Source organism: Bos grunniens, chromosome 12, assembly GCF_055505025.1.
Source record: "Bos grunniens cultivar Pamir isolate PY7600 chromosome 12, Bosgru_T2T1.0, whole genome shotgun sequence".
In the NCBI taxonomy this organism is placed as follows: Eukaryota; Metazoa; Chordata; class Mammalia; order Artiodactyla; family Bovidae; genus Bos; species Bos grunniens.
Genome location: NC_141176.1, coordinates 73,387,501 through 73,400,093, shown reverse-complemented (window position 1 = coordinate 73,400,093; position 12,593 = coordinate 73,387,501). Strand labels below are relative to the sequence as shown.

Genomic DNA, 12,593 nt, shown 5'->3' with positions numbered 1-12,593 from the left:
TAAAGTGACTTATTAGAATAGACAATACCCACATATTTCCAGTGGCTGATTTTCATAATGTGCAATCCTGGTTTAACTTCCAAAGCCCAGTGCACAGTAAATTAAGAGTCTTTATTCAACCTCTTTCTTCTAGATTTCTAGATTTTAAAAATAATTATTCTAGTTAATTCACAGTGTAAATGTAATTCAGACTTTTAGTCACATAAGACTTTACTGAACTACTCCTGGAGGCCCTAGTTACTCACACAGCCTCATTGTAAACACCTCAGACTCTCATATAATGGACTAGAAGATTCAACTTTACCTGAATAAACTGTAAAGTACCAGTTCAGATCGAGGATGAAAATTATATCTTCTTTTCCATATACCCTAAAATACAGGTCTCTTTGTATATTCCCCCTATGGAACAGGGAAGAAAAAAAAAGTATTACATTATAGATATAAAAGAATTTACACAAAAATTAAATTAAAAAAAATACTTTGATTCCAGAGAAATGTTTTATGTTGAAAAGCGTTTCCCAGGTCATGAGGCTCTGTGTTTGTCTCCCTTTTAAAGATTTGAATCACAACTTTCAGTTCTCAAAATTGTCTGTGAAGAAGCTTTTAAGGGTAAGACATGGGGAAACACCATGGGAGGGTCACATTTCACCATCAAGTTTACTTTTTCTTCAGGAAATTACGTGAGGGTCAGAAGAGGAGGCTGAACAAGCGCCACCTCCCCCCTGCCTGTGGGAAAGTGAGGCTTCATAAACATTTCGCAGCACTTTGGGTCAGACCAGGAATCACTCACCAGTCTGCAAGCCACCAATCCTGCAGGACGTAGACAACCTGGAGCAGGAAACGATAGTCACTCAGACACCGACATTACTGAGCCCTCACACCTCGCTCACTAGGCTGGGGATGGAAAGGCTCCAGAACATGGAGGCGGTCCTTCCAGCTCAGGCCTGCATCAAACCCCACACCCCAGATGACCACAGGTCAGGGAAGGGCATGCTGCATTTTAATATCTCTAAAACATATCCCCTTTTCCCACACAACCTGTCATGTACACACATCAGTAAGCCTCACTTATTTTGGTCCCCACAGAAAACATAGTTCACAGCAAATCCAAGTGGACTACAAAATGCAATGATAACAATATAGATGCTGAGATTTTTCAAAGGAAAAAGCTTGACAGGTACTGTGATGGTCAGTCTTCTGTGTCAGCATGGCCAGGCCAGTCTCCAGTGATTCACCAAACACTTGTCTAGATGTTGCCTTGAAGCTATTTTGTGGATGTGGTTCACATCCATCATGAGAACTTCAATAGAGGAGATCACCCTCAACACTGTTGTGGCCCCGTCCAGTCAGTCAAAGGCCCTTAGAGCAATGTCACATTCACCCAGCTAGATTTCACAACTTCAGGGGCCAGTTCTTTGAGACAAATCTCTTAATACACATATTTGAAAATATTTATAAAATACAGTATGCTGCTGCTGCTGCTGCTGAGTCACTTCAGTCATGTCTGACTCTGTGCGACCCCATAGACAGCAGCCCACCAGGATACCCCGTCCCTGGGATTCTCCAGGCAAGAACACCAGAATGGGTTGCCATTTCCTTCTCCAATGCATTAAAATGAAAAGTGAAAGTGAAGTCACTCAGTCATGTCCGACCCTCAGAGACCCCATGGACTGCAGCCTTCCAGGGTCCTCCATCCATGGGATTTTCCAGGCAAGAGTACTCGAGTGGGGTGCCATTGCCTTCTCCAAAATACAGTATAAATAGTACATAAACATCAAGCTGAGTGCACAAACCAGAATACACACCCTTACATACCTGAGCTGTGATGTTTACTAGAATAAGGAAGATGATGACAGGCCAGCCAGTACTGGCTGTAAAGTAATTTTCATAGGTCTTAAAACCAACTTTTCCTTCCAAATGGTCCTCTACAGGTAGTGTAACCTGTATATTCCCAGTCTGAAAGGGAAAAATGGCAGTTAGAGATGAAATTTTAAATAAAGAACCCCCAAATTTCAAAAGTTCAACAATGTCCTCCACTGCAAAGCTGTGGAGAAAATGACACATTTCATGCACTGGCAGGACTGCAGGATGGCCTGTCTCCTCTGGAGAAGAATGTGGGAATATCTAGTGAGACCATGTGTGCATTTACCTTTGGACCCAGCCATTCTACTCCTAGGAATCTATTACAAATAAGGAAACATCATTTGCATGAGGTCATTCACATTTGGGTAGCTTTGCTTAAAGTAGATCAAGACTCTGAGCATAAGCACAGCCTCCCTGATTCAAGTATAAATGCAGAAGCTTCTTCCAAAATAACACACAGAATGATATGGAGCTAGTGTATCCCTCCAGATGACTGTGTCACTCAATGACAGGAACATACAACATACTAAGGGCTCAAAATACTAGCCAAATACAGTAAACTGAGTTCACAGAGTGAGTTGGACTAATATGAGTTTGGATGGCAAGGGACAAGCATATGATCCAAATCTATTTGGTTCCTAAATTTCAGAGAGTGATTCCTGAGTGCGGAATGTGAGGGATTAATTTGAACAGAAGTCAGAAACATCCAGGCCCCTGGGTCTGGATAGTGAAGCTTTGGACATGGAGGAATACCTGTGGATGTTTTTAAGGGCGATCTAGTCCATTTTTGTACTTCTGTCTGGAGGACTCAGAATGGATTATACAGTCTCATGGACCAAGGATGTCCAGCGCTCTATGCTGGCCACTGGGATTCAAGGTGGACAAAATGTAGGTCTCAGCGTTGAAGGGTAAGAAAGGAAGATGGGAACTATTTACAAAGTGTCTGCTGTGAGTCAGGTCCTTTACACACACTGCTGCTGCTGCTGCTAAATCGCTTCAGTTGTGTCCGACTCTTGTGCGACCCCATAGACGGCAGCCCACCAGGCCTCCTGGCCTAATCACAAACCATCTGACACCGAGGCAAAATAATATAGCCAGTCAGCTGTAGTGCCAGAATATTCCAACATATAGGAAAAGTAGCTGATTTAATGCGGTCACAGCAGGACTCAGTCTAAGAGGGTCTTCACATTAAGCCTCGGGATGCATAAGGGAACCCGGGGGCCACCAGCATGACTAGGATGTAACTAAGGTAAACTGAAGAGTTCTCAGTCAGTGTGAGCCACATTCACCCAGAAATTCACAGCAGTGCACCCACTCCTGATCTCCATAAGATTCTCTATCCTACTCCCTAAGGGCTTGCTCCCTTCATGCTCTTCTAACTCAACCAATTCCATGGAACAAGACTTTGGGAACCTTATGGTTTACTTTGGGACAAATGAAGACATGAGCAGAGCAGACTGAAGGTCCCTGAGACCACCAAGAGCAGACAGACCCGGCACACTACAGGGTGAGAAACTCACATCTTGGTGCTCTGGAGCCACATCTTTCAGTGAGGGTCTGGGAGACTGGAGAGACTGAACCAAAGACTCAGAGACCAGAGTGGGAGTTCCTGGAACTGGAGATGGTTCAGACTGCTCATTCCCCTTCTCAAAAAGGGAAAAAATATCCACCTCGGATTTCAGGAACTCAGTGTAAGTCCTCCTTTCCACCATTTTGCCCTAAAATAAAAAAGTTTGAGAGGAATTAATTTACAGTCAATAATATTAAACCAACCTAATATTAATCAGGAAAAGTTATCTGGTCTTAAATTATAATTTTGGGGAAAAAATAATGATCCTTGGGTCTAGAATTCTTGTTGAGAAATCTAGTACAGTCAACTCAACACAGAACTGAGCATTCTGTTCCCTGCCAAACCCTGTGTTAGGTGCTGGAGGATGTGAAAGAAATGTGGGCTCATGTGTTAAAAATGGAGGACATGGGCATAACTGCTGTGGGCACTCAGAGAAGCGAGAAGTACAGAAGCTGGTGGAGGATCAGCACAGTCTTTTAGACAACAGGCAAACTGACAGAAGCCTCATATAAGAAGTAGGATTGTAAAAAAGCAGTCAATTCGGAAGAATATTCTGGAAAAGAAAGCTAAACTTGACAGAGAGGTGGGCACAAGCACACCTGCATATAGATAAGAGTCACTCATCAAATATTTGCTGACCACTGTCATAGTATCATGTGTCCCAGGTGGGACAAGACATATAGGGAACCAGACCTGGACAGAGAGATGCATCTCCCTGGTCTCTACAACTGCCCCCATAAACTCAGGAAATTCCCAATGGAATTCAATATTCCACCTGTAAAAGTAATTAAGCAAGGAGGCCATGAGGCCGGAGTGACTCTAAAGCCTTGGTAGTCTGTGCCCACAAACCAACACCTAAGCCAGAATCAGTGCACTCAGATTCGAGAAAAAACTTAGGAACTACCAGCCACAAGCGGCCAACCAGGATTCCCCAATCAAGCAGCTGCTTCAACCTCAGCCAATCTAATCATTTTTCCAGTGACTGAGGGACTGAACTGAACTGAATCTAATCATGCTCTTTGAACACGTGTGACACATCCTTGTACAGTTTCCCTTCCTTACAAAGTCATATAAAAAATGGGCCAAGGAACTAAATAGACATTTCTCCAAAGAAGACATACAGATGGCTAACAAACACATGAAAAGATGCTCAACATCACTCATTATCAGAGAAATGCAAATCAAAACCACTATGAGGTACCATTTCACACCAGTCAGAATGGCTGTGATCCAAAAGTCTACAAATAATAAATGCTGGAGAGGGTGTGGAGAAAAGGGAACCCTCTTACACTGTTGGTGGGAATGCAAACTAGTACAGCCACTATGGAGAACACTGTGGAGATTCCTTAAAAAACTGGAAATAGAACCGCCTTATGATCCAGCAATCCCACTGCTGGGCATACACACTGAGGAAACCAGAAGGGAAAGAGACACGTGTGCCCCTATGTTCATCGCAGCACTGTTTATAATAGCCAGGACATGGAAGCAACCTAGATGTCCATCAGCAGATGAATGGATAAGAAAGCTGTGGTACATATACACAATGGAGTATTACTCAGCCATTAAAAAGAATACCTTTGAATCAGTTTTAATGAGGTGGATGAAACTGGAGCCTATTATACAGAGTGAAGTAAGCCAGAAGGAAAAACATCAATACAGTATACTAACACATATATATGGAATTTAGAAAGATGGTAACAATAACCCAGTGTACGAGACAGCAAAAGAGACACTGATGTATAGAACAGTCTTATGGACTCTGTGGGAGAGGGAGAGGGTGGGAAGATTTGGGAGAATGACATTGAAACATGTAAAATATCATGTAAGAAACGAGACGCCAGTCCAGGTTCGATACATGATACTGGATGCTTGGGTCTAGCGCACTGGGACGACCCAGAGGGATGGTATAGGAAGGGAGGAGGGAGGAGGGTTCAGGATGGGGAACACATGTATACCTGTGGCGGATTCATTTTGATATTTGGCAAAACTAATACAATTATGTAAAGTTTAAAAATAAAATAAAATTAAAAAAAATAATATCCGCATGTGAAAGTGAAAAAAAAAAATAATGTACAGATGTTTCACTATTTTCTCACCCCATGAAACTAGATGCAGCTGATTCACTCCGTGACAAATAAAACATTAGGAAAAAAAAAAAAAAAAAACTCAGGATGCAAAACTAACCAAATGAGAGCAGCTCTGGTTACAGCAGGTCAGGTGGAGGGCGATGACCCCTCTCACTGTAGCCCCTGAGGTGAGCAACTGGGAGGAAACCAATGAAGCCTTTGGGTACCATGTGATACTGCAGAGCTAGAAAATTATGCAGGATATACTGTGTCTTGTTACACTTGGGAGGCAAAATTCACACACCTCTTTAATGAAATCACCACTCACCACTTCATATCTGTAATATGTACAATGAGATGACAGGACAAAGACAGCAGTTTCACTCAGCAGCCAAGTGCTGACAATTCTGAGGGGACAAGGGGGCAGCCATCCCCCCTCTGCTGTGAGAGAGGGACCAGACAGTGAGGATGGTCCCTAATTCATCCAGGGTGCTCACCAGTGGACAAATGATTACTTTGTTAGTACTAAAACTGGAGGCAGCATCCTCAAAGGAAGCAATAAGAGGACCCTAAAACATCTAGGGACTGGCAAGATAGGTTATTCTCCTGCCACTGATTCTGTGCTCATAACCCTGTCAACACTGGGGTTTACACACTAGAGTTGCCCCCTCTGCACGTGAAACCAACTGCTCTCAAGCTTGAGAAAACTTAGTCCTTCCCCCACCCCATTCCTAGAGGAGTGGAGAGGAGTCCACACAGGGAACTGTTTCTAGAGAGGCAGGGGTTAATAATAATATAGAGAGGCAAGAGTTTTAATAATCTTTCTTCGAGCAGACATTCATTTAAGTCAGGGATTTGATCCAGTCAACTTGGAACAGTCAGGGGTTAACGATAGAGGTCCTGAGGCCCAGAGACCAACAAGCAAAGGACTGAAGCAAGCAATCGCTAAGTCTGAACACTTCACACTAGTCTCCACTCCACCCTCAACCATGCTAGGAGTTGTGGGTTGAATGGTGCTCCCCTTTTCAAAAAGATAGGTTCAAACATGACACCCATAAACACAACCTTATTTGGAAACAAGGTCTTTGCAGATGTACTCAAGATGAGATCATGCTGGAGCAGGGTGACCCTACATCCAATAAGACCAAAGACACCCAGACAGACACAGGGACTACAGCCACGTGACATCAGAGGCAGAGAGCACAACGCTGCAGCTGGAAGCCAAGGAACACAAGGAAGGCCGGTGAACACCAGAGGCTGGAAAGAAGGATTCTCCCCTAGAGCCTCCAGGGAGAGCACAGTCCTGCCGGTACCTGAATTTGGGACCCGTAGCCTCCAGAACAGGGAGACGATAAACTCCTGCTTTTTTAAGTCACCCAGTTTGCAGTGCTTTGTTACAGCAGCTCTAGAAACTGATACCCTAGCCTGAGCCCACACTTCTGTCTCCTCAGCTTTACTAAGACTTGTAACTGCTTCTGCTGTCTCCCCTCCAGTGACCATCAGAGGACTCTCTTAACTCTCACATCAGACCACATCCATCCTGTGCTCTGGACCATCCAAGGCTTCCATCCCACTTCCAGTCCCTGCCCACAGCTCGGAGACCAGCTCCCTCCCATCCCCCTGCTCACTCTCCTAAGACACGCTGGTCTTCCTGCTGTTCCTCCAACCTGCCAGGTCAGCTCCTTCCTGAGGACCCCCTGCCTCAGATCCCTTCCCCCAGGTGACTGTGTGGCCCCCACCTTCATGTCACTCAGACCCCGTGAGGCACCAGTTTCTCAGGGAGGCAGCCAGGATGTCAGCCCACCTCTCTCTCTGTCATATCCTCCCCATAAGAACAGGAGCCCCATGAAGGCAGGGCCTTGTCCTCCTGCTGCACAGGCTCCCATACGTATCAGGCACATAGAGACCTGGGCAGGGAGACCAGCAACTGGAGACACCAGCAGAGAGGGCATCTCTGACCCAGGTGCTCAGTTACCCAACCTCACTTCTGGTGTTAATGGAAGATGCTCTTTAGGCAAACTATGTATAACAATCACTTGGATACAATCAGGTCTTAGTATCCCTAATTTCTAAATAATACATTTTGACTTAAGTCTAATTTCTAAAAAGTACACTTTGACTAAATAAAATAGCATCATTATCCTTTTAAAATTTCATTAGAACAGTGACGATGTAATTAACCCTGTGGTTGTACTTTCATACACTTTAGGGTTTATGTGACTTAGAGTATCACAGTGACATTTCTCCAGGTCTTTGGATTCATCCTCCAAGGCGTGAACATCAGCTCTGAGAAGAAGGGGGTGAAAAACTGAGGGAGAAGAGGGCGCTTACCATGAATCCAAGCATAGTGGCCTGCTGGGAGGTCTGGCTTTCAACACACCTGAGTGCTAGCAATTCCACAGACTTCTATAAACTACTTACATCTTCCAGTATCAGAATCTGACTTGCATCTTTTAGGTACTGCAGCTGATGAGTCACTAAGATTGTGATCTTCTCCTTCAAGGCCTGATGAATACACCTACAAATGTAAAAGGTACAGTATGCAAAAGCACATTAACAGGAGTGCTTCAAACTGAAAAATTATATGTTGAAAACAATGAGACAAAGATCACACAGCAGTCAAAGATCTGTAGTTTAAATACCAAATCAATAATAAAAATTAAATAAACATAAATCAATTCATCCGACTAGGCTCTTAAATTTATCAGCAAGAAATTTGAATCTAGTGCTGCTAAAATATTCTAAAAAGCAGTCCAGTGAAGAAGGCACCAACAGCCAAGCTTTTTTTCCCTAAAACTCAGGTTAACAATTATTTGCATGCTTCATAAAGGAAAATAACTGAGTAATACTGAGATTCCAAAACTTGACTGAACTAAAATACTATTTTATCACTATTCAGGAATGGGAGGACAAGTATCTATGTCATATAAAAATGTGTACATTCTTAAACGGCTTTCTAGATTATTATTTATAATGAATGATGCACATATTAGCAACAAAAAATTAGTAGATTCTTGGTAACCTTTGCCAGAGAGCATTTGCTAGACACTTGTTCCCAAAGAATATTAGATAGAAAATGAAGGCCAATTTGGCCTCGATCAGTCTCTACAACATGCCCAGTTCCAACCAGGAAGAAAGTCTTCTTTCATTAGGACCAAACCCATTCCAAATGTAAGAATAGAAAATGGAATCCAAACGGTCCAAATCACAGTGGAAATCACCCAGTGGCTCAGAACACCCACCAGTTCTCTACAGACAAGACTCCCCCTCACTATTCAACCTTAATTTTTATTCACTGTTAAAAAAACAAAACAAAACAAAAACAAAAACGGTTCCTCCATTTTAAATGCAGACCCCTAGGGACTCAGCCCCAGGCTCAACCACAGGGTCCACAACCCTTCCAGGGAAGCAAGTAGCTGAGTCCGGGGCCCCAGTGACCCCAGGCAGGATTCCAGGCAGGTTCTCTGGGAGCCCGTGGCCCTCGCAGAGCAAATCTCAAGAACCTGGGCCAGAGCTCAGCCTATGAGTGATTCAGATGGAGAGTCTGGAGGCAGCAGACTGCAGCTCAGTCATTCTCACAAGCCTGATGACATTGGACAGGAGACTAAACCTCAGTTTCTTCATCTCAAACAGAGTCAATGACAACTTCATCCACAGGTTCTGAGAAGTCAACCACCAATACGCCTCAGTAAGCATCAGTCCCCTTCTCTGCTCCTCCCTAACCATAAGTAGCCCTGTGCTTTGGACTCAGGACAGAAAAGTCCTAAGGGGACACTCTGGACACTGGGTCTGTGATCAGAAGCAAGACTCCAGGATATAGACACATACACCATCACTTCATTAAGTTCAAAAGGAGTACCTTTTGACCTGTGTTAGCTCAGTGTTCATACCTAAGTTTCTTGACTGTCACCTTTTCAGACTTAGTACTAAAGCATTTAAATGGCATTCTTCTCCTTAATTCATAAATACCTGCCAATAGTCCCTGAAGGTGGGTGTTAACCAAATGTGATGTGCTGTTATGTCCAAGATGGACCAACCCAAAAGTTTTAAAATATTTTCTTCCTCACTTTCCATCACAGATGAGGTAATATACATAAATACAATGAAATGATCAGTTGATGGCTTCGAATTTTTTCTAAATAATGCTTTTGTTCAATCACTAGAAAAATAAACTATTTTCCAAATTTTTAAAGGAAAGATTTCCAGGTCATGTCATACAAATGATTGAATCAGCAAACATTAGTTGTTTAACTGTTACTCCTATATAAAGGATGTGTTAATCCTATAATCCTACATATAATCCTATATAAGGGCTGTGTTAAGAGGGGACACATCCCATGGTGAAGGGGATACAAATAAGACAGACAGAGTCCCCACCTCCATTCATTCAATCAGCAGAGGTTTGTTGAGGAGCCAGGCATTGTCCTAAGTGCAGAGGACACACCCACACGTCAAGATGGAAATCAGTACTCTGCACTGTGTGCAGGGGGACCCGCTGAGTGAGTGTAGAAAATACACTATTGCACTGTGATCTGTGCTCTGAAGGAAAAGCAAGGGGTCCTTGATGGGGAGACACGGGAGCCCTGAGACTATCTGGGGAAATATCCTGGAAGAAGACACAGCAGGTGCAGAGGTCCTGGGACAGAACAAGCTAGGCTGAGTCACATTCCTGCATTCACAGCTTAGGAGGGGTAGTTCAGTAGAGTTGCTCAGTTGTGTCCGACTCTTTGGACCCCATGGACTGCAGCACACCAGGCTTCCCTTTCCTCACCAACTCTGAGAGCTTGCTCAAACTCATGTCCATCGAGTCAGTGATGCCATTCAACCATCTCATCCTCTGTTGTCCCCTTCTCCTGCCACCTTCAATCTTTCCCTCATTGGAAAAAACCCTGATGCTGGGAAAGACTGAAGGAGAGGTGGCTGCTGCTGCTGCTAAGTCGCTTCAGTCGTATCCGACTCTGTGAGACCCCATAGACGGCAGCCCACCAGGCTCCCCTGTCCCTGGGATTCTCCAGGCAAGAACACTGGAGTGGGTTGCCATTTCCTTCTCCAATGCATGAAAGTGAAAAGTGAAAGTGAAGTCGCTCAGTCGTGTCCGACTCCTAGCGACCCCATGGACTGCAGCCCACCAGACTCCTCCATCCATGGGATTTTCCAGGCAAGAGGACTGGAGTGGGGTGCCATTGCCTTCTCCAATGCATGAAAGTGAAAGTGAAAGTGAAGTCGCTCAGTCATGTCCGACTCTAAGCGACCCAAATGAACTGCAGCCTACCAGGCTCTTCAGTCCATGGGATTTTCCAGCCAAGAGTACTGGAGTGGGGTGGAGACTCATAAAATTGTCAAGTGCACCCACTGAGGGCTGGGGGAAGACAGAGGGCACGGGCGCCCCCTAGAGGAGCAGGAGGGGATGGCAGGGCCCATCCTCCACCTTCCTTCTGTGTCCTGGGGCACTGCTCCCTGGCTCTGGGACAGAGGGACCAGTACGTACAGACAGATGGGGATGAGAAAGGACCCCCACAGAGCCAGCACAGCTGGACACCGAGTGGGTGTGGGGATGAGCTGGAAAGGCTGATGGGGGCAGAAGAAGCCTGTTCTGTCTGAGGACCTGGAGCTGCTTCCCGAACGTGAAGGGGTGGGGGCGGGGGGTGTCCATGAAAGGCTGAAGCAGGTGGGTGAGCTGTGTAGACAGGAGGGTGAGCTGTGTAGATAGCAGCATGGGAGTCTGATCAGGACACACCTGAAGAGCTGATGATGCAGGAGGTGGGGGTCTGGGATGTGGGGCTGAACCAGGACGGGATCCACAGCATGATGAGACTGCATCAGCTCATCCAAGGCCTCTCAGCTTCTGTAGGTGACAGAACCCACTTAGTGCTCACAGAATAAAGTTGTAAAACTCACAAACCTCAATGACCTTGGATATAGATTAATGACTGAAGGAAACTGTTAATGGCAAGCAGCAGTGTGATTCATCCACTTTTAATACAAAGCCCTCCCCATGACTAAGCTTGCACATGACCACCATCTCTCACAGCATATTGTTCCATCCAATTCTCTAACTTGAGAACACCCTCCAGTTGCTGCTGAGTGATTTCCTAATTTGCTTTCATGCTCTCTGCTTTAAGTCACTCTAGAGGTTGTGGTTCTGATCAGCAAACAACAATCTTAAGCTTGCTTCTCTCAAGTATCCAAAGTGGTACACCCAAAATATTGGAGAGGATTTTATAAATGTCTCCTGTGTTTGAAAAAGAACTCAGGAGAACTTCTGTGATCAGCACACTATACTTGGTACTAAAATGCCTGCTCTTCCCTCCCTGTGACACGGATGCAATGACTAGCAGATCCTGTTCCTGCCCTGATGGGGAACTTGTGCAGATGCTCACAAGACGGGTGACAGATATTTGTGAGTTCAGGGTGGGGCGCTGGGAACAAGAAGGGTGCTATACTTAGAATGCCAGGAGGGTGGGGGTGGGGAATCCCTGTCACAGCACTAGCTCCTGTTGCTGAACTCATGACAAGACACAGGCACTTCTCTAAGGGAAAACTCATCAAGTCATGATCAGGAGAAGGTGGGAAAGGGGAGTCAGATCAGGGAGCTGGGGGCCATGCCATGTGTCAGCTGCCCTGCTCACTCATGTTCTGAAAGATTCAGTGATACTATGCAGTTTTCTTTTAATTGTGGTAAAATACACCTAATGTGAAATTTACCATTTCTGTCATTTTAAGCATAGAGCTCAGTGGTATTAAGTACATTCACATTGTTGTGCAGCCATCACCATCATCCATCTCCACAAATCTTTCATCACCCAAAACTAAGGACGTCTTACATTCGGGCAGATCCCACCAAAGACTAATGACCACTGCTTAGTGGACGTGGAATCCCAGCTCCTCATATCCAGAGCTCAGAGTTCCTCACACATCTCCCTCTCAAACACTGGACTCTGCTAAGTCTCTACTTTGCTATTCTGGACTTTCTGTAAATCAATCGTGTCCCCTCAGATTCACCTGCTGACACCTTAGTTATTAGTACCTTAGAATTTGGTGACAAGGACCTTAAAGAAGTAATGATCACCCTTAGTTGCCAGGAGCCACCATGG

At 44.8% G+C, this 12,593-nt stretch overlaps 1 protein-coding gene across 1 annotated transcript in view; it reads right to left on the bottom strand.

Moving 5' to 3' along the window:
• Positions 1-12,593, bottom strand: part of LOC147361895 (ATP-binding cassette sub-family C member 4-like) — a 228,591-nt gene that overhangs the window by 17,473 nt on the left and 198,525 nt on the right. Inside the window, exons 17-18 of the mRNA XM_086330214.1 lie at positions 791-828; positions 305-399 (exon numbers count right to left, since the gene is read on the bottom strand). Coding sequence (XP_086186340.1) covers positions 305-399; positions 791-828 — 133 coding nt within the window. The remainder of the gene's footprint in view (positions 1-304; positions 400-790; positions 829-12,593) is intronic.